The sequence below is a fragment of the Phyllostomus hastatus genome, unplaced genomic scaffold, assembly GCF_019186645.2.
Source record: "Phyllostomus hastatus isolate PE091 unplaced genomic scaffold, TTU_PhHast_1.1 phas_scaffold_78, whole genome shotgun sequence".
NCBI classification, from domain to species: Eukaryota; Metazoa; Chordata; class Mammalia; order Chiroptera; family Phyllostomidae; genus Phyllostomus; species Phyllostomus hastatus.
Genome location: NW_025334041.1, coordinates 87,659,949 through 87,681,657, shown reverse-complemented (window position 1 = coordinate 87,681,657; position 21,709 = coordinate 87,659,949). Strand labels below are relative to the sequence as shown.

Sequence of the window (21,709 nt, the reverse complement as noted above, 5' to 3'; positions counted from 1 at the left end):
AAAGTGAGATGGAAAGCTATTGGAAGAGGTTTTTTTGGCTTCTTTGTAAAGAGCAGACAAGAGTGACAGCAGGCAAACCAGTTAGGAGGGGACTAAGGTGTTGGAATGGATGTGGTGAGAAGTAGTGGATCTATTTTGATAGCAGAGCCAACAGGATCTCTTGACATATTGAATGTTGGGTTTCCAGTGGGGGATATTCAAGGATGACCTTAAGGTTTCTGGCCTAAACAACTGGAAAGTTGAATAAGTCATATACTAACACTGGTAAGAGAATGACTACATTTGGGTGAAGCAACTCAAGAGCTGTGTTCTGGAAATGTCAGGTTTCAGATGGCTGTTAGTCATCCAAGAAGCAATAATACATAGTCAGATAAATGTGAGTCTGGAATTCAGGTAATAGTCAGGGCTTAAGATTAAATTTGTGAGCCCTGACCAGTGTGGCTCAGTTGGTTGGGTGTTGTTCCACAAAGCGAAGGGCTGCTGGTTCAATTCCCAGTCAGTGCACATGCCTGCATTGCAAGCTCAGTCTCTGGTCAGGGTGCACTGATCTGTTTCTCTCCCTCCCATCCCCTCTCTCTAAATATAAATAAATAAAGTCTTTTTTGAAATATTAAATTTGTAAATTTAGGATATAAGCCTGGATGGACTCATCTAGCCTGAAACTTGGGTCCTCCGAAATTAGGGGCTGGGAAGATAAGGAAGATCCAAGCAAAGGAAGGAGACTGAGAAGAAACAACCAATAAAATGGAAGGACAACCTGAAGCTGTTTCAGCCTAATGTATATTTTTCTTGTAAATATGCCAAGAAACTAAATGAAAGAAAACTCTTGATTGAGCTGTCATTAGATGTACACATACACACTCATCACAGGGATTGTCCTTTGCCATTCAAAAGATTTCCAGATAAAATTGCCCTACTTGTTTCTTAAATGCTCCTCATCACCCCAGTGTCTTTCACTGCCTTATTCTAAACCAACTCTGTTGCTCACTGTGGAAAGAATATAAAACAGAGAGGGGTGAGGGAAGAAATTAATTTGGAGACAGAAGAGTTCTAGTATTATAATAATAATAATAGTAATTAGAAATCTATAAATTCTAATAGCTGTTTCCATAATAATCTCACTTTTAGGGTGAACTGTAGAATATCATAGATTTATAAACTAAACTTCCAAAGTATATAAACTTGTATCTTCTCATTTGATCACAGTCCTTCTGTGTCAATCAGATCATGCTAGGTTTGCACAAAAATCCCCAAATTTCAGTGCTTTACACAAAAATGTGATGTGTTTCTTCTTCATGTTCCAGCTGCATGTTGGCTGTGGCCTTGGCCCAGCTCGGAGTTCAGGCTGAAGGATTAGCTGCTGTCTGGGACACGCTGTTCTCATAATAGAGGGGAAATAACAACAGAACCCCAGAAATGCTCTGAAAGTTTCTCCTTGCAAGAGCACACACCACTTCCACTCACTTTTTTTTTTGGCCAAATCTGGTGTCATTGGGAGTGGAGAATTATAATCATATCACTGGGAGGGGCAGTGAATAACTGGGACAAAAATACATTCTACCATCCCAGAATGTGGGGTAGCCTAGGTATGATTACGACATCATGAAGAAACCATTATTATGAATCTCATGGGACATTTTAGTCTCAGGAGCCTCGTGGTAGGGAAACTAGAAATAATAAATAACATGTGGTCATTTTAGTTCCCTTTCTAGAAGTTTGTAGTGATTTGCTATGTGTTAAGTAAAATTAATTTTTCTTGGTGCAGAAGGATATTTTACAGTTAGCCATCTCTAATCCCAGGTTGAGTGGCAATTCACGTTTTGGGTACCAAACTTCTGTCTTCCAGGGAGAAGCATTGTAGAGGAAGACGATGGGCAGTCCAGTGAGCAGGACCTGAATGACAGCTTTATAGATGATGAGGAAGAAGAATATGAGCCAACAGATGAAGACTCTGACTGGGAGCCAGGAAAGGATGAAGAGAAGGAAGATGTGGAAGAGCTTTTGAAAGAAGCAAAAACATTTATGAAAAGAAAAAAGTAACTTTTCTTCAATAATACATGGCTCATGTTTACTCTTTCTTTATGGAAAAACATTCAAGAACTAAGGAGGCACTTAAGCAATAATTATTTTCCTTTCTATAGCTAAGACTTTACTGTTGACCCACTGCAAATGAAACATTGAAATGTCAGCCCTCGGTGTAGTGTATGGAATTTGTTTTGTCACTTTGCCTTTTCTATCCTATTTAAAGCATCTAGAAATGGAAAGTAGAGTTAAAGAGAAGTAATTGATATTTTTCACGTACTTTGTCTGTTGGTTATAAAAAGCCATAGGTCGCACAAAACTTTGGTCTTTTCTTTTTCTGTTTTCCAAAGATTCTGTCTTTATTGAAAACTATGCAAGTATAACCAGGCAAATTACATCATGGGTGGAAAAGCATGCCTCTTTTCATTGCTATTGAAGTAATTCTTCAAGCAGAACCAGGCCTTAAAAGATGACAGCCATCATATAATAGCTCTTATTTTTCTAGTATCCTAGATACAAGCTTTGCATTTCATTTAATACTTTTATGCTTTGAAACCTGGGGAAATTGGTACCAAATGGATATCAAAAATAGATTCAATAAGACTATAGAAGAGAAATGTTTACCACAGAGGGAATGATATTCTGTGCCCCTCAAAACAAATCTCACCAACGTGGAATTTTGAACTATCTTAAACAGATTAAAAGAATCCTTCTAAATAGAAGAAAAAGGTTGAAATTGTAAGCTGTATAGAAATAAGCAACAGTGAGAGTATTATGTTACATATCAAGTAAGACTGTACTTGAAGGAGGATAATACTATATAGTCCTAAATGTATTGCATATATTAAGAAAAAAGATTACAGATAAGTGAATTAAGTATTTAACTCAAGAAGCTAAACAAAAACTTCAAAATATACCCAAGAAAAACAGGAAAGAATAAAATTTTGAAGTAAAATATTTTTAAAAGCAGTAGACTTGATCAAGACAAAAATAGACTATTTGACATCATTGATAAAATAAATACTTTAAAAAAGACATATTAGAAATGAAAAAGAAGCCCTGGCTAGCATAGCTCAGAGGATTGAGTGCGGGCTGCAAACTAAAGCATCACAGGTTCGATTCCCAGTCAAGGCAAATGCCTGAGTTGCAGGCCACGACCCCCAGCAACTGCACATAGATGTTTCTCTCTCTTTCTCCTTCCCTTCCATCTCTAAAAATAAATAAATAAAATCTAAAAAAAAATTTGTTAAAAAAAAAGAAATGAAAAAGATTAAAACTATAAATCCAATGTAAGGGGATATGTACAAGTTTATGTCCATGATTTTGTAAATCTAGATAAATGTATGACTTTCCATGAAAATATAATTTACCAAAATGTACTTCAAAATATGTTTTTAAAGTCTGAATAGATCAATAACTATAGAGGAAATGGCAAGTATTCAAAGATCTGCTCTCACTATGGTACTAGACGCTGAGTATTACACGTGATATATTAAAAATTTAAGAGCTATGAGAGACTTACATAAATGGAGATACACAGCATATTTCTAGGTAGAAAAATGCAGTGCTGAAATACATGTTGATTAGCTTGACTGCAGTAATCACTTCACAATGTATACATATCAAACTTTCATATTATGTACCCTAAATATATACAATTTTATTTATAAACTATAATATAGTAAAAAAAAGAAAGATAAATTCTCCTTAAATTAATATACAAATTCAGGGCAATCCCAATTAAAATCTCAGATAGATTCATTATAGTTTTACAATCTAAATTTTTAACAGGTTTTCAATTCTAAAATGAATTTTAAAGAAAAATGCACTAGACAAATAAGTAATTTTTGAACAAAAATAATGGGGACACTTTACTACTCATCAAAATGTGTATATCAAACAAATAAAGCTTCACATACTTTCTAAAAAAATTATGGTGATGCAGAAAAAGACAAATAGATGAACAAAACAGAACAGAAACTGAAGAAGCAGATGCAGTTATATATATGAATTTAATTTATGATAAAAGTATGATTTTAAACCCATTGGGACAAGTTGAAGAAATTATACTCGTCTCAGATTCTGATAAAAATAAAATTCAAAAAAATTAAAGAAGATACCTGGGGGAAGATGAAATACAGGAAGGGAACCTAAAACCCTTCCCTCATCTCATGGGGAAAGCCCTTCTAGGCGAAACCTGAACCTCATAGTCTGTGACCAAAGAAAGGACACATTTTACTCATACAAATAAGGAACTTGTTTCAATTGAGCAACAACACAGTGTGAAAATATTTGCAGCACATGTGATGTGTGCACAGACAAAACCCCTACAGATGATATTAAAAAAATGGATGAGAGGCATAACAGGCAATTCCCAGAAGACACAGTTTGCCAGTGTGTATGTGAAAATTCTCAACCTTGACTGTGCACAGGTACAAATTAAAATGATGATGTAGTTCTCAACTGTCAAGTTTTGAAATGTAAAATATTGAACCCTTTCAGTGATAACAAAGAAGAGTTCATTGATCAAGACTTTCTGGAGAACAATGCAGCCATAGCTGTAAGTATTTAAAGTACATGCCTTTTGACCCAGCTCTTCCTGTTTTAGGAAACCATCCCATAGAAACATTTGTGTCTGAGTGAAGATAACTATACTAAGAAGTCCACTGTAGCTCTCTCTGCAATTAGAAAAGAAAAACAAAAGGGAAGGACCCACATTTCCAGCAGTAGAGACATGGTTAAATCTGTGTCAGCCAAATTATGGAATATTATGTAGCCATTAAAAAGAACAAGGTTGACTTATGTAGTGATATGGAAAGCTCTCCAAGAAATGCTATTTTTAAAAAGGAACTCATTGAATAATAAACTCAGTATGATTGCACTTATGCTAATAAGGAGTACCTGTATATATTTAATATAAATAGAAAAAGACCAGGATACAGATAACTGTTCATAGTACAATACCTACCTAGGAGAATGGAAATGGGTATGGGAAGGAGAGGGAAGAAGGGGTAGAAGGGTGGACTGTCAAGTTTAATCTACATACTAATGTATTGCCTGAGTCTTATAATAAGAATGTATTCAAGAAAGCCATTTAACTGGTAAACACGTAGGAGATTGTGTGGATTCAAGGCATACCACATGTCATGGGTGTAAAGCAGTGAATTCCCTAGTCCAAATCTGATGGAGAGAGCAGTTTTAGGGAAAAAAGTAAAAGCTGAACTTCCCCAGTTTTCTCCAAATGTCAGGCACTTACCAAGATAATCCTATAAGGCCTGTTGGGTGCGGACTTTGGGGAAGTGGGGGGTGGAGGGTCATTATAAGGAAAGACAAGATGACCCAGCTAGAACTGCATCTTCACCGTTTACCCCAAGGAATCCTCGCCTTCTCCCGGGTCCCTGGACTCCTCCAGTGTCAGCCTCTGTGGTGGACACTGTGTGCTCTGGGTTCCTCTGGAGGTCTTGGTGCTTGGGCCACCACCTTCCCCCCCCACCCCACCGCCATTGTCAGCATCATTAGGCCAGCAGGTGAACACCCAGTCATCGCTATTCTATGTATAATATTTCATCAGGACAAGGTGAAAAGCCAGGAGGTTTTCATCTCGCGGTGCTGCCCCATGGATAAGGAAGTGCAGGCTGAAGAACAAGAGCTAATGATGACTCTGAACAATCCCTGCCCGCCCCAGTCAGTGCTCAAGTGGGAAGTCCAGAATATTCCCTAATTGTGTCAATGCTATATAAGTTATAGAAGTATAGCATTAAAATCCATCCATTTTGTGTTGAAGGAGAGATTTTATTGTTCCAAGCTGAGATTAAGCCAACCGTGTGCCCAGCACTCTGGGCCAGCATTACATGCTGGGGAAACTGCCTTCCTCTGACGGTGTTGATGACCAAGTGCAGGTGTGTCTAATCAATAGCCGCAGAGCAATCAGCTGCTGTTTTCTTTTACATGCAGCCCTTGTTATTTCTGACTCGTGGCTGACATCTCAAGATGGCAGCAATCATCCACCCGTGCTTACATAACCACCATGCCACCTGAAAAAGAGATGACCCTTTTGAGACTTAGCAAATTTACTGGTGTGTGAAATAAACAAGTGTCTGGAATTAGCAGTCTGGATAGTTATGTAAGCGTTCCCTAGTCAAGGACAAGTGTTTGTTCTCCCCTGTAGGGTAAGTGGAGGCAGTCTGGCTTCCTCACCCAGGGGTCTGGGTAGCTAAGGGGACCAGTGTTCCCATAGCCTTGGAGGGGCCTGATAACCAGTGTTCTCACAGCCTTGACTCTGGGTCTGATAAACTGTTCCCATAATATGAAGTAGGCTGACACGTGCAGAGTTATGTTATGTTATGTAGTGTTCTGGCATTTTTCCGGCTTTGTTCCCCTCTAGTACTTAAACAAGTAGGGGCTTCTCACCAGGGAGATGTGCAGAGACACACGCAAGGGAACAGGTGCCACGCCGGGAAGCAAGGGCTATGACATGTCATGCACAGACATGCAGACAGACAGGCAGCTTGCAGCATGCGTGGCTTGCCCACCTGTGAATGAAGGCATGCTAGACATCGCAAAGGCTCTGTGAATATTTTTCCATCTGCTTGAATACCATGAACCTGCCCAGCCTTGGAGGGGCGCAACACAGAACCAAACTTTGTTTTTCAAACTAGCACCTTGCTATCATCCCCCAAACCAGTAAAAGTGATAGCACTTCACCTAAGACATGTCATTTCAACAAAACAGGGATATCACTCCTGTCTGAACAATAGCATGAAGTCGATGAAATTCCTGCAGCTCCACTCAATGCACCGCCACGCCACTGACGGCCACCCCCAGTTCATTTTAAAGAACTTTTGAACTTTTCCTGATGGAAGCTACCCATTCACGGTGAGACCATTCCTGGGAGTGGACCTCTGGGGCCAGGCCCCATCTTCATGATCCTACCCCTCTGACCTCATTGGGGCGAGCCAGCCCCCATCTATTCAGCATGAGGACCCACAGGAGTCCCCGCACTGGGGCAGTTCACACTGCACTCCGGAGGCCAGCTGCCCAAACCTGCATGGCTGAGCTTCAGAGATGCACCGTGGCTAGTCAGCCTGCCCTTTCACCAAACTACCCCAGGTTCTGCTTTTATTGCCCTTGAATTGGTCAGGGTGATTGTTTGTTACATCTAGCAAAAAGAAAAAATAAATTATTACACTACAGTGTAAGTTATGGTTGAGCTGTGTAATCAATACTACAGTTTTCATTTTAATTAAGGAAAGGTTAGTTGTTCACTGCTATGATCTTTCTCTTTCTCCTCTCTCCAGAAGTCAGTAATTAAGTAGTCAGACTGAAATAGAAATATTGAAAAGTTAGTGTTTACCTTTTTAAGATATGATGTTGCAACATGAATTTCTGGCATTTTACCAAGTAACGAGCCTACAGGTTTACTCTGTTTTACAGGTGCTATTTCAATGCTTCCTGAGCTCAGATATGTGCAGGGACTTCTTAAAGGAAAAAAGATCCAGCAGATCTTTTCACCCAGTGTGTGGAGTGCTGCTCCAGCATCTATTTAGTTTGTTTTTAGAGATTTAAGTTCTAGCTTTAAGCTACCACAGTCAGGAGTGAAAAAAAATAGTAACTTGAATTTATCATAAAACAGTAAATAAACATTTAAGAGTACATAGGTATTACTAGTAGTAGTAGATATTACTATTTTTTAAAAGCAAAAGTAAGAAAAAAAACCTAATTTTTGCAAACTCCTTACTGTGGAAATTTTACAGAAACATATATCCTGCCTTTGGGGAGGAACTGTATTTCATCCTCAGCAGATGAGGGCAATGTTTTTACAGTAGAACGCCAGCTCATAAATGCAGAAGGAATGAGGAAAACACCGTTTTCTCACCCCTCAAAGTAATAGTTTATTCAGACAAGGATCAACAACAGACTGTAAAATAACATCCCACAGATAACGTACAAGTGAGAAAACACAAGTTTACGTTGGAGACATCAGTGTCACCTCTAAGGAGTGAGACGGTCGGACTTTATGTTCCTCCAAAGGCAATGTTCTTGCCAAATGCGTTTTACTGAATTGAATCAAGCCTTTGAATCTAACTCTCAGAAAACAAGAAATATAGCAGACAAGGGAACATGGCAAGCGACACCACAATGCAATAATCTGGTGGATACAAAACGTGAGCCATTCTGCCTGGTCTCCTGAAAAAAAAAAAGACAATGTTCTAAAAAGATAAACAGGGACCCCTCTAGACTTAAAGAGAATGAAAGTTTGTTACTACTGCATACAATGTATGAATCTTAATTTGATCCTTGTTTGGGGAAAAACAGCTACAAAAATACTTTTAGGATTATGGGAGAAATTTGAATATGAACTGAATATTAGATGATGTTAGGAAATTATTGTTAATTTCCTGGGCTATGATAAAAGTATATTGATTCTTAGAGAGGATGTTCTTAACTGTAGGAGATACAAGCTGAACTGTTTCTAGCTGAAATAAAATAATATTTTTTATCTTATTTCCATTTGGTTCCACTTATGCACACATACACAGATAATGCAAATATGGCAAAAATGTTAATGTTTAATTTAGCTGGTGAGTACCCAAATATTCATTATACTATTATTTTAACTATTTTCTGTGTTTGAAAAATTTTTTAAATCTTAGAACAAAATAAAGGAAAACATGGGGGTGATTCCTTAAATTATAAAAGAAGATGATGCATAGCTCTAGCTTAGTTAACCTGAAAACAAAAGAATCCTTTGTTAAAAATATTGATTATTTCAAGTTGACCTCATCCTTTTAAAATTTTAATTTTGTTTTTGTTTTAGAATGCATATAACTTATTTATATAGTGGTGAATGTAAATACTTTATGCTAAGTATTTACTAAAATACTTGATATAAAGAAATATACTGGTACCTGCTCAAAATTTCTTGCTCCTGCAGTGTTCAATCAAAAATATGTGGAGACCACTTCCAAGCTTACAGTGTCTCATGCTTCCAGGGAAACCTTGGAGCCGCTACCGAGGCAGGTAGAATGACCAGGCTGCAGGGCTGTGGAGCAGAGAGAACACAGGCAGAGTGATCAGTCAGGAACGGTTTGTCAGGCGGTGCTTTGATAAGGACGGGGAAAGTTTTCTTGGGCTCTCACTCAAGCGCCAGAAGTTGGGAATGTGGTTGCACCAAGGTTAAGCCAAGTCAGAGAGAGCTCTCTAGACTGCATTTCTCTGTCTTCAGACGTTCACTTTGCCCCCATGGAAACTTGGAGTCTATGTAATGTGTTCAAGACATTCCTTACAACTGGGCTCTGGCTACAGTGTTGCCCCAAGCCAAGGCTCATGGGAAGACAATAGTACGATCTTCTGGGGAAAGTAGTAAGTTGTGTCAGCAAACAGATTCACACTCTCTCCTAACGATGTCCCTTAATGCATACATCCTACAGTGAGGAAGACAGGCGGCTTGGGAGTAGGAGGAGGCTGGTGCAGGGGCAAGATTGGATAATGCCATCCTGGAGGTCCCTGTGACCTGTGTGAGATAAGCCTGAGTGTCACATCGCTGGTCTCCAAGTCGTTCTTCGGGTAACAAGCTCTTCCACCTGTCCAGCAGCATATAGACTCTTCTTTCATGGGAGTCCCAGATGCCAAGTGCCTGGATGGCTGGAAATGGGGTTCTGCTTTTGGTCCAGGAAAGAAATTAGGAAATTGGAGTGGGCGGGGGCAAGAAGAGAGCAGGGTATTGCCTGGAAATCAGAAGGTGTCATTCCCTTCCTAAAATGTCATCAACAGACTTCCATAGCCAACAGGAGCCTTTCCCAGCTGGAATACTGATTCTGCAGGATGTTTGTAGGTGAGACCCAAAAAGGGGTACAGCAAAGAAGCAACTTTGTGAAATGCTGGACTAATGGGTTTCTTACTTGGCATGAGGTAAGTCACAGTCCTGCACAGGCAAATTTGTACTGTGAAGCTTCCAAACTGGGTTTATAGTATTTACTGTTTCTGAAAAAATATAAACATATTTTTTTCTGCGGCTTTCTAGAAAGTATAGAATATTCATTAACTCTTTCATTCAACAAATATGAGGGTGAACCCCAAATGTGGCATTTATTTATAAAAATGGTGTATTTATTCTTATATGTTTAAACTCCAGTCACCTTCAGAGTTCTCTCCATCTGATGCACCTATTGATATTTTTTCCACTGCTCAAAACAGTTTTTGAACTCATCAATTTTTACAACTTCTTGATGGCTTTTAGTGCCTCTGCCATTTTCTTGTTTCACCTCTTCCACATCAGCAAAATGTTTTCCTTTGGACTGTTTTCACCCAGAAAAACAAACGAAAAAAAGTCACTTGGGGTGAGATCAGGTGAATAGGGAAGGTGGGACATGAGGGTCATGCAGTTTTTGGTCAAAAAATGCTGAACACTCATCTCAGTGTGGGCAGGTGTGCTCATAAATCACCCACCCTGAAATGAGCAAACACATTGAAGGAGTCTTCAGAAAAATTCACTGAAGTTGAATGCAGCCTCTCACAACAACACCAGCTGGTACACTGACACGATGGCTTCCTAGAACACTCACCTAGCGAGGGAAGCCTGTACTATAAGGGGCCATCCCTCCAGAAGATAATTACAAGGGTTTTTTTTGGCTTCCCCTAGTGGAGTTTAATGGCTGTAACTGTGGTAGACATTGTTCTCGGCACTGAAGAAGCAGAAATGTGTAAGATAATGTTTTTCCCAAATAGAGCTTTTATTGAGATGATAGCAAATAAGCCAAGAAAATAGAGACTGGGACAGTGATGTAGTTAGTGCTGTAAGAATAAAGCAGAGAATAGAAATAGAGAGTGGTGGGGGGCGGGTTGCTGGTGGTGGGTGTGCGTGCTGGTGGCTATTTTAGAACGTGTCCCTGAGGAGCGCTGTGTGAGTAGAGACCTCAGGGAAGCAAGGCAGTGGCCGTGTGATGATCTAGGGAAAGTGTATTCTCAACACAGGTAACAAGTACGAAGGCCACAAGGTATGAAGAAGCTTGGGGAGTTCCAGAAACATCCAACAAGATTTGCCTAAGGTAGAATGAGCAAGGTGGAGAGGAGGGGTAGGAGACAGGAAGGGGAGAGACGTCACCATTTAGTAGAGGTAGGCAGGAGCCAATCATGGGATTCTTCAGAGAAGAGTGAGCACTTAGGGGATTTTGCAGATAGTAGAATGTGATTACTGAAAGCAAGCATGCGGGGTTGGGAAGGAGTGAGAAACTGAGTCAGGTTTATATACATGTTGAACACATAGCGTAAGGTACTAGGTAGGAAATGAATGACCTGGCACCTTGAACTTCGTACACTGAGACAAACAGGAGTGACATGAATGATGGGATAAACCTGATGGAAAATATTTAGTTCTACTTGCAGCCACTGACTTGGATTGGTCTATAGGCAGCTGAGGCTTGTGGTGTCCTGAAGGAGGGGAGGAGAAAGTATCAGGGCATTCAGAGCTCCCTGGGACTCCTGTACCTCTGTCCGAGGGCCCTGTCCCGGCAGGGAAAAGGCTGTCATCCTAGGTGTGCCATGTAAGTCTAGTTCCCATGAGCGGAGGGACTTTTGCTCACATAATACTTAGCTCCGTGCTGTATAAATAGCTGATCCTCCTCAGTTCATGTTTGTTCCAGTGAACTGAATTTAGATCCTGTGACTTTGAGAAAATGAATACTCATGAAGAAAAAGTGACTTACACTGTAGCCCACAAATGCAAGTTCATATCAACGAGACAAAGTTAGATCTATAACATAAGAATTCTTATAAACATTTCTATCATAATCATTGATAACACCCAAAGTATTAAAATTTAAAACACTTCAAATGCAAACGATGAAGACCTTGTGTTCCTATTAATTAAATGTATTATTACATGTGTGTTGATATGTATATAAGAGATATTAAACTTTAAAATAAGATCTCTGGTGTTAGATGTGCACTTGATCCTTTGTATTAATTTTTTAAATTATGGCATTTCTGTCTAATTCAATCTAACTCAAAACAGTCACCACTTCTCTGTGGCCTTCATTACACTGAAAAAAAAATTAACTTTGAAAATGTGATTAATCATGCCCTTTAAGTAGTTTCTCAGATTGATGACAGGTTAGCTAATATTCCTGAACTTTCTTATATAGCTCATTAACTCCCTGTCAGACATTAACCTCAAAAAGCATTTCTTTCATCACGATGACTAGAGAATATGCATTGGATGAAAGTAATAAAGGTATCATTGTCATTTGTTTTATTGCTGGAGGAAGCTCTCAAATTTAGTTGAGAAGTAACGTGGGCTGTGGGAGAATGTTGGCTATAATTTTAGTCAATAATGGATCGCTTCCTCTGCTATGACCCCCATGTGTAAAGAACATTCAGGAGTAGCTAGGCAATAACTTCATCTTGAAGAAATATTGGTGTATAAAGATCAAACAATACTGAAATTTTATCATATGCTTAGATTTTCATTATTTCAAAAAATCAAAGAAAGACAAGAAAATGCACAACATAAAACCACCTTCAGATCATTACTGGTGACTTCATTTTGAGTATCCTATTCCCAGTTTACAGTCGATAAACTAAAAATTAGAGAGTTTAAGTGAAGCCTTCGAAGTTACAGAAGAAAATTAGTGACACCCACAGTTCTCAGGGGATGGCGAGTGGTTTAGGCCCTTTCCTCATCCACTCCATGCCAAAGCTCAATGCTCACTTCCAAACCACCAAGCCTCTTCGACCTTTCGAAGCTGCCCCCGGTCAGTAGTGGTGGGCCTGTGGGTACACCCGATCCACCTGATGCCTGGACCAGCTTTCCCACACCTGGGCTTATAAACAAAACTAAACCAAGTACAACTATTTTTAATTTTTTAAATTATATTTTGTTGATTATGCTATTACAGTTGTCCTGGATTTTCCCCTTTGCTCTTCTCCACCCAGCACCCCTACTCCTTCAGGTAGTTCCCCCCACCATTGTTCATGTCCATGGGTCATGTGTATAAGTTTTTTGGCTGCTCTTTTTCCTATCCTGTGCTTTACATCCCCATGGCTCTTGTGTAAACACCTATTTGTACCTCTTAGTCCCCTCACCTCTTCACCTATTCCCCAACCCTCTCCCATCTGGCAACCATCAAAACACATTCTGTATCCATGATTCTGTCTCTGTTCTTCTAGTTTGCTTAGTTTGTTTTTTTAGATTCAATTGTTGATAATGTAGTTTTACCATTTTATTGTTCATAGTTTTTTCTTCTTTCTCTTAAATAAATCCCTTTAACATTTCATAGTGTAATAGTTTGGTGATGATGATCTCCGTTAGTTTTTTTTGTCTGAGAATCTCTCTATCTACCCTTTGATTCTAAATGATAGCTTTGCTGGTAGAGCAATCTTGACTGTAGGTCCGTGCTTTTCATGACTTTGAATATTTCTTAAAAATCCCTTCTAGCCTGCAAAGTTTCTTTTGAGAAATCAGCTGATAGTCTCATGGGAACTCCCTTGTAAGTAACTAACTTCTTTTTTCTTGCTGCTTTTAAGATTCTCTCTTTATCTTTAACTTTTGGCATTTTAATTATGATGTGTCTTGGAGTGGGCCTCTTTGCATCCATCTTGTTTGGGACTCTCTGTGCTTCCTGGACTTGCATGTCTATTTCCTTCACCAAATTAAGGAAGTTTTCTTTCACTATTTTTTCAAATAGATTTCCAATTTTTTGTCCTTTCTCTTCTCCTTCTGGCACCCCTATGATGTGAATGTTGGACCTCTTGAAGTTGTCCCAGAGGCTGTTTATACTATCCTCATTTTTAAAAATTTTGTTTTCTTCTTGTTGTTGTGATTGGTTGTCTTTGCTTCCTTGTGTTCCAAATCATTAATTTTATTCTCAGTTTCATCCACTGAGAAGCTGTTGTTTCCTGTGAAATGTGCTTTATTTCAATTAGTGTATACTTTGTTTCTGACTGGATCTCTGCTGAGGTCCTCACTAAGTTTGTTAAATACCTATGACCAGTGTTTGAACTGTGCATCTGATAGATTGCTTATCTCCATTTCCTTTAGCTCTTTTTCTGGAATTTTGATCTGTTCTTTCATTTGGACCATGTTTCTTTGTCTCCTCATTTTGGTAGCCTCACTGTTTCTATGTGTTAGGTAGAGCTACTTTGACTCCGTGTCTTGGTAGTGTGGCCTAATGTAGTAGGTGTCCTGTAGGGTTCAGTGGCACAGCCTCCCCTATCACCCAAGCTGTGTATGCAGGTGCACCATTCTTGTGGGCTGAGTACACACTCCTCTTGTGGGGCCTTAGTTGCTATTGACAGATGAGTGGGAGGGATTTACCCAGTCCAGTCAGCTGCAAGGACTGGCTGTGACCACTGACCACCAACCACCGTCCTCTGTGGAGGATCATCTGTGTGGGGGCAGGGTGGTGGTGCTCTGATATGGTCTGTAGTTGTCCACTGGGTGCGCTGGCCCTAGGGTTTCCCAGATGGTGCAGGCCAAGTTCAACCTCCACCTGTGTTTTTTCCAGGGCCAGCCTACCTGAGCTATAAAGCAACCTGAGATGGCTGCTGCTTGTGCTGGGTTGGAGATTCCCAGGTGAAGAAGCCACACCCACATTGTGAATCTGGGCTGGCTGCTGCCAGTACTGGGCCTGGGACTCACTGAAGCCGGCCTCTACTTGAGAAAATTTAGAAAGTTGTGCAGCATGAGCCAAGAGCAGACATTCATATGGAAAAGCAGCTTGGGTGGACCCATAAGTTGGGTGGGGTGCAGTCTCTGGGCATCTTCAAGGTGGGTCAAAAATGTTAACCAGGTTGATGGAGTCTCAGAGATGGCACCAGCTTGCAGGCTCTGTGAGGGTAGGGTTTAGGAAAGGGACAGCGACCTCCACTCACCTTAATGCCAGACACTTCAGTTTCTCCCAGTATGCTGGTGCCTTTCTAGTTACACCCCATGCTGGAGCTCAGAATAGATGTCTATAGGTGAGTCTGTGTGTGAGTTCTTTAGGAAGAACAGTTTGGGGCTCTGGAAGTTTCTTTCACTGACTCAATCCCTGCTGGTTTCTGCAACCAGAAGTTTAGGGAACTTATCTTCCTGGCACTGGGGCCCTGGGCTGGGGGGCCTGATGTGGGGCTGGGACTCCTCACTCCTGAGCTATCCTCCTGCATTTTTATCTACCACGTGTGGGCATGGGACCAGCCCATTCTGCATCTGCACCCCTCCTACCAGTCTGGATAGATGTGGTTTCTTTAATTCCATAATCGTCAGACTTCCATTCAACTCGATTTCTGATGGTTCTGAGTGATGGTTGTTCTACACTTTAGTTTTAATTTTGATATGGTTGTGTGAAGAGGCAAACCATGTCTGCCTACACAATCATCTTGACTAGAAGTCAAGAAGTACAATTTTTATCTCATGCTTTGAATTTGCTTCAGGGCCCTACTTTAGAATGTGGACAATCAATGACAGATGAATAGAATTATCAGCCCTAATGGAAATGTATTGCCTTAGTGAACTAAGGTCTTGTTTGCTAGATTTGCTATTTAAAAGAATGGGATAAATCAGTAAGGGAATAAAATAAATGCCAACTTGGCATTGTTCTTTTAGTGAAAAGTAAAGTATTTCTGAAAGTGGAGCTCATGATTAAAAACACAACACCCCTGTCATGCTAATGTCGGCTGGTATCCTGACTCAAAACGTCTTTCAGCCTCTGTCACTACCACGTCTGACAGCTGGCTTAATAATTAAATTTAGACAGTGTTTGCTTTTCTTGACCTTTACTGAGAAATGAGTTTTCGAGCTCTGGACATGACTAGAGTGGAAAATAATGGGTTTGCATCATTCCCAGCAACCCACAGATCTGATTACCTATGTTATTTCTACATTCCACTTCACGGTGAACTTCTAGACGGTGGCTGGGAGTTGAAGCCATTCAGTAATTATTTCCCAGGTTTGGCTCTGCCCACGAGTCACCCTAAAACAGTGGAAGGTTTGCTTCTGCTCAGATGAAGGAAGGCTCTCACTAACCACGTCACTCCAGAGTCTCCAAAATCTATTTATTTTGAACCCCTAGCCTGTTTTGTTAAGGTCTTTGTTTATGCGGTCTCGTGTGAACAGATAGCTTTGTCGACTTGCAACCTTTCTTTTCCTGCAGTTTGTTGCCTGCTCTTTGTTTCCTTATGTGATCTCCACTGCCCTCTACTGGCGATACAGGGTAGCGCAGCAGCAAAGAGCCCTCATGCCTGGGTGAGGTTCAGGTTTTCCTCATCTGTAAAACAGGGGTAACAATACCCTTCTTGTAGACGTGTTGAAAGTATGAGAGGAGACCATGTTTGCAATATGCCTAATAAGTGCTTGGCACATGATGTGGTAGGCACTGGGTACATGTAACTGCTCTTGTTATTTTCTTACATATCCAAAATCTTTATGACCCTATTTTTCCTGATGTGTGGGCTTTGCATATTGCCCTTTTTTAAATTTTTAAACTCTAACATACTTTTCTCAAATCCTTCAAAGAGAACCAGTTTCTTGACAGAAAATTTCCCCTTTATCAGCATTGGTTTGGCTATTCCAGAACATCCTGGGTTCTTTCTTTGGTTAATACATACCTCGGAACTTCTCCAGTCCTCTCCTGGGATGCCACCTGCAAGAATGCAGCTAGCTCAGGCAGCCTCACCTGTAAGTAAACTGAGTCTCAGGACAAGTAAGGACAAGCCGATGCCCCTCAGAGACCTGTTTGTGGGGGCACAGGATGTTCAGATGTACTCTATCTAGCCAGGGTGACCATAATTTACCACCACACTGGGACACTTCTGTAAGTACAAGGGAACACTATAATTGTTTTAGAAGTAAGTGATATTGGAAATATTCATTTATTAACCAACAAATGGATTTTATTTTATTGGCAGACTTGCAAAAGAGTTTCACTCAAAACTATTTTTTCAAAGGCAATTTTTAAAAAATCTTAAATACACATGTGCATATAATAAGTCAAAAGTTTTAATTCTATTATAGGCTCTTTAAATATTTAAAATAGCATAAGTGGAATATTTATTTTTAATACATATCCTTGTATTTTAATAATTTCTCAGCCATATCTCTGCCTTTTTCTGTGACACTGTAAATATTATTTAAAAAATAGTATTTTAATGAAAATATTTTTTCAATATGGTCTTATTCATAATTTTTTAATAAAATAACTTCCAATCTTACTCAAAATTGCCATTTTGGTTAATCAATTTGAAATTACTTATACTTTCATCTGTCTCTTCTCTGTAGAATATAATATTTTAATAGAAAAATACTCTGTAGATGCTAGTCCCAAATCCACTTCTTATTGAAATAAACAATTTTTCAATCCAAATATTTCTGGAGGAACTACTACCACTATTCAGAGTATTTTTCTTTAACAAACGTTTTTACAAGACCAACTCATCAAATATATGTTATCTTTGTTTATGAGCCTTTGTAGTCTTTTAGCAAAACATTTCAGATTCTGTAAAAATTTTAGTCCTACTCAATTTTATTCCAGTCTAGTATAGGACATGAGGTTATTCAATTAGAAATAAGGGCTTCCTCAAGAGATACTTCTCTGAGGGACAAAAAGCTCCAAGACATGCAGAACTGTTAGCAATGGCAATGGTTATTAGTCTCTCTCTATCAGCCATTATGTTAACTATAAATGGATTATACTCCCCAATCAAAAGACATAGACTGGCTGAAAGAATTTAAAAAATAAGATCTAACTGTATGCTATCTACAAGATATTAACTTTAGATCTAAGAACATGAATAGTTTTAAAGTAAATAGATATACAAAGATATTTCATGCAAATAGTAACCAAAAGAGAGCAGGGGTAGCTATACTAGTAGCAGACAAAATAGACTTTATATCTAAGACTGTTATAAGAGACAAGAGTGGTCATGACTGGTGTGGCTCAGTAGGTTGAGCATTGTCCCACAGATCAAGGGGTCACCAGTTCAATTCCCAGTCAGAGCACACACCTGGGTTACAGCCAGGTCCCAGGTTGGGGGCATGTGAGGGGTAGCCGATGGATGTCTCTCTCAAACACCGATGTTTCCCACTCTCTCTCCCTCCTTTCCCCTTTCTCTAAAAATAAGTAAATAAAAATCTTTTTAAGAAAAGAGATAAGAATGATAGTATATAATGATAATAGGATCAGTTCATCTAAAAGGTGTAACAATTGTAAATATATAAGCATCAACCATCAGAACTTCTAAATATATGTAGCAAATATTGCTAGAATTAAAGGAAGAAACAGGTAAATCTACAAAAATGGTAGAACATTTCAATACCCCACTTTCAATAATTGATAGAACAACCTGATAGAAGATCAATAAGGAAGTAAAGGATCTGAACAACATTATAGACCACTTAGAATTAGCAGACATAAGCAGAATACTCCACCCAGCAATAACAGGATACACATTTTTCTCAGGTGTACACAGATCATTCTCTAGAATCCACCATGAATTAGGCCACAAAACAAGTCTTCATAATTTTAAAGAGACTGTAATCATTCAAAGTACCTTTTTCAATCACAATAGAAGGAAATGAGAAATTAATAGAAGAAAAAATGAAAAATGTACACATATATGTAAGTTAAACAAAACAATCTGAAACAACTAATGTGATAAAAAATCAAAAATGATATTGGAAAATATGAATGAAAATGACACACAAATGAAAATAAACACAAAGCATACTTATGAGATGCAGCAAAAGCAGTGCTAAGAGTGAAATTTATAGCTATTAACATACTAAAAAAGAAGAAAGATCTCAAGTCAATGATGTAACTTTATACCTAATGGAACAGGAAGAGTAAACCCCAAATTAGCAGAAGAAAGGAAATAATAAAATTAGAGCAGAGATAAGCGAAATGGAAAACAGAAAAATAATGGAGAAAATCAACAAACAAAAAAATTGGTTCTTTGAAAAAATCAAAAAAATAGCAAAACTTAAGCTAGATTAACCAAGAACAAAGCAAAGGCTCGAAAAAGAAAAAACTAAGTAAAAATAAGGAAAAAGAGAGAAGACATTACAACTGATTTTATAGAAATAAAAGGATAACAGCAGAATACTATGAATAATTGTACAGAAACAAACTGGATAACATAGATGAAATGGACAAATTTCTAGAAACACAAAATTCAGCAAGAGTGAATCATGACAAAATAGAAAATCTGAACAGACCTGTAATTAGTAAGACTGAGTCAGTAATGAAATGCCTCTCCCCCAAAAAAGTCCAGGACCAGGTGACTTCACTGATGAGTTCTATTCAACATAGTATTGGAAGTCCTAGACAGAGCAATCAGGCACAAGAAAGAAACAAAAAGCATCAAAGATGGGAAAAAGAAGAAATAAAATTTTCTCTTCAGGTGCCATGACCTTCTATGCAAAAAACCTTAAAGATTCCACCAAAAACTACTGTTATATCTACAAAACAAATTCAGCAAAGATACAGAATAAAAAAATCAGTTGTATACACTAATAATAAACAATTTTAAAAGGAAATTAAAAGAAATTCCACTTATACGAGCATCAAAAAGAATAAAATACTTGGAAATAAACTGAACCAAAAAACATATAAGATTTGTACACTGAAAATTACAAAATGTTGCTGTAAAAAATTAAAGAAGACACAAATAAGTGGAAAGACATCCCATGTTCACAGATTGGAACTTGTTGCTAAGATGTCAGTAGTTCCCAAGGTAATCTACAGATTTAATACAATCCCTATCAAAATCCCAATGGCATTTTTGCATAAATACAAAAATAAAATATTTTAAAATTCATATGGGATCTCAAGAAACTCTCAATAGCCAAAACAACCTTACAAAGAAGAACAAAGTTGGAGATCTCATGCTTCCTGATTTCAAAACTTACTACAAAGCTGCAGCAATCACACGTCTAGTAATGGTATGGAGACACGCATGGAGACACCAATAGAATAAAATAGAGAGCCCAGAAATCAACCCTTGCATAGATGGTCTAATGATTTTCAACAAGGGTGCCCAGGCCATTCAGTGGGGAATGGACAGTCTTTTCAACAAACGCTGTTGAGAAAAATGAATATCCACATGTACAAGAATGAAATTGGACCCTTACCTTACACCATGTATAAAAAATAACTCAAGATGTATCAAAGACCTAAATGTAACACCTAAAACTATGAAACACTTAAGGGTTAACATAAGGTAAAGCTTTATGACAATGGATTTGGCAACATTTCCTTGGATGTGACATCTAAGCACAAAAAACAAAAGACAGACAGTTGGGGCTACATCAAGATTTTAAACTTCTGTGCATCAAAGAACATAATCAACAGAGTAAAAAGGTGACCTATAAAATGAAGAAAATATTTGCAAATCATATATCTAAAAATGAGTTAGTACCCAAAATTATACAAAAAAAACCCCTAAACCAAAAAAGCCTATAACCAGATAATCTGATTAAACTACGTGCAAAGGACTCTAATATAACTTCTCCAAAGAAGACATACAAATAGCCAACAAGCATGTGGAGAGATGCTCACCATCACTAATCATTAAGGAATCAAAATTACAATGAAATATCTCATCATAGCCATTAACATGGTTACTTTTAAAAAATGAACAACTAGAAAATAACAAGCATAGGTAAGATAATGGAGAAATTGGAACCCCTGTATATAGCTGGTGGGAATGTTAAATGGTGTAGGTGCTGTTGAAAATATTATAAATTAATGTATAAATAAATTAAAAATAGAATTACCATGTGATCCATGAATTTCATTTCTGGGCACACACCCAAAGGAATTCAAAGGAGGGTCTCAAAAACATATTTGTAACGCTTGTCAAAGCAGCATTATTCACAATAGCCAAAAGGTGGGAGCAACCCAAATGTCTGCTGACAGATAAAGGGATAAGTAAACTGGGACATATACATACAATGAAATGTTCAGCCTTAAAACAGAAGGAAATTCTGACATTCCACAACATGTATGAACTGTGAAGGCATGATGCTAACAGCAATAAGCCAGTCACAAAAAGAGAAATAGTCTATGATTCTACTTTATCATAATACTGTATGAGATAGTGCAGCAGTCAAGTTCATTGCCAGAGCCTGGGGACAGGAGGAAAGTGGGCAATTGTTGTTTTATGGGGGTAGAGTTTCAGTTCTGCAAGACGAAAAAGTTCTGAGGATTGGTTGCAAAACACTGTGAATATACATACATACCATTACTATACTGTACACTTGAAAATGGTTAAGATGAGAAATAGTATATGTATTTACCATAATTAAAAAAAGAAATTCTCATCACCAGAGAGGTTCCAAAGCACAACTAGAGAGCATCAGTTCAAACCCACCCTCGGTTTTCAGGCCGTCCGGCTTTTCTAGGGATGCGTTTCAGCGCTCCTGCTTACAAGCTTGTTTTCAAGAATTGTAATTTTCTAAAGGCTTTAAAACTTAGCTTGTTTTCTGTTATAGTCATTGTCTAATTGAAGATTTTAAATTGTGCTGAGACTGCAAGGACCTGTTTAAAAAGTTTAATACAACTGTAAGACATTTTAATCTACAAGGTGGGTCTTCAAAGGCACAAACACTTCCAAAGTGTGATCGATCACTGTGAAAGTAAACAGAGCAGCCCAATCTGCCAAGCCAAAAGGCTTCCTTTTGTATTAAACAATAACTTAATCTTTTAAATTGTGT

At 38.4% G+C, this 21,709-nt stretch overlaps 1 protein-coding gene across 3 annotated transcripts in view; it reads left to right on the top strand.

Moving 5' to 3' along the window:
• Positions 1-2,336, top strand: part of APLF (aprataxin and PNKP like factor) — a 97,880-nt gene extending 95,544 nt beyond the window's left edge. For 2 of the 3 annotated variants that reach the window (XM_045827797.1, XM_045827796.1), the window contains exon 10: positions 1,847-2,336. In XM_045827797.1, coding sequence (XP_045683753.1) covers positions 1,847-2,040 — 194 coding nt within the window. In that variant the 3' untranslated portion in view covers positions 2,041-2,336. The remainder of the gene's footprint in view (positions 1-1,846) is intronic. The other variant, XM_045827798.1, reaches the window with a different exon arrangement.
• Positions 2,337-21,709: the final 19,373 nt, after the last annotated feature.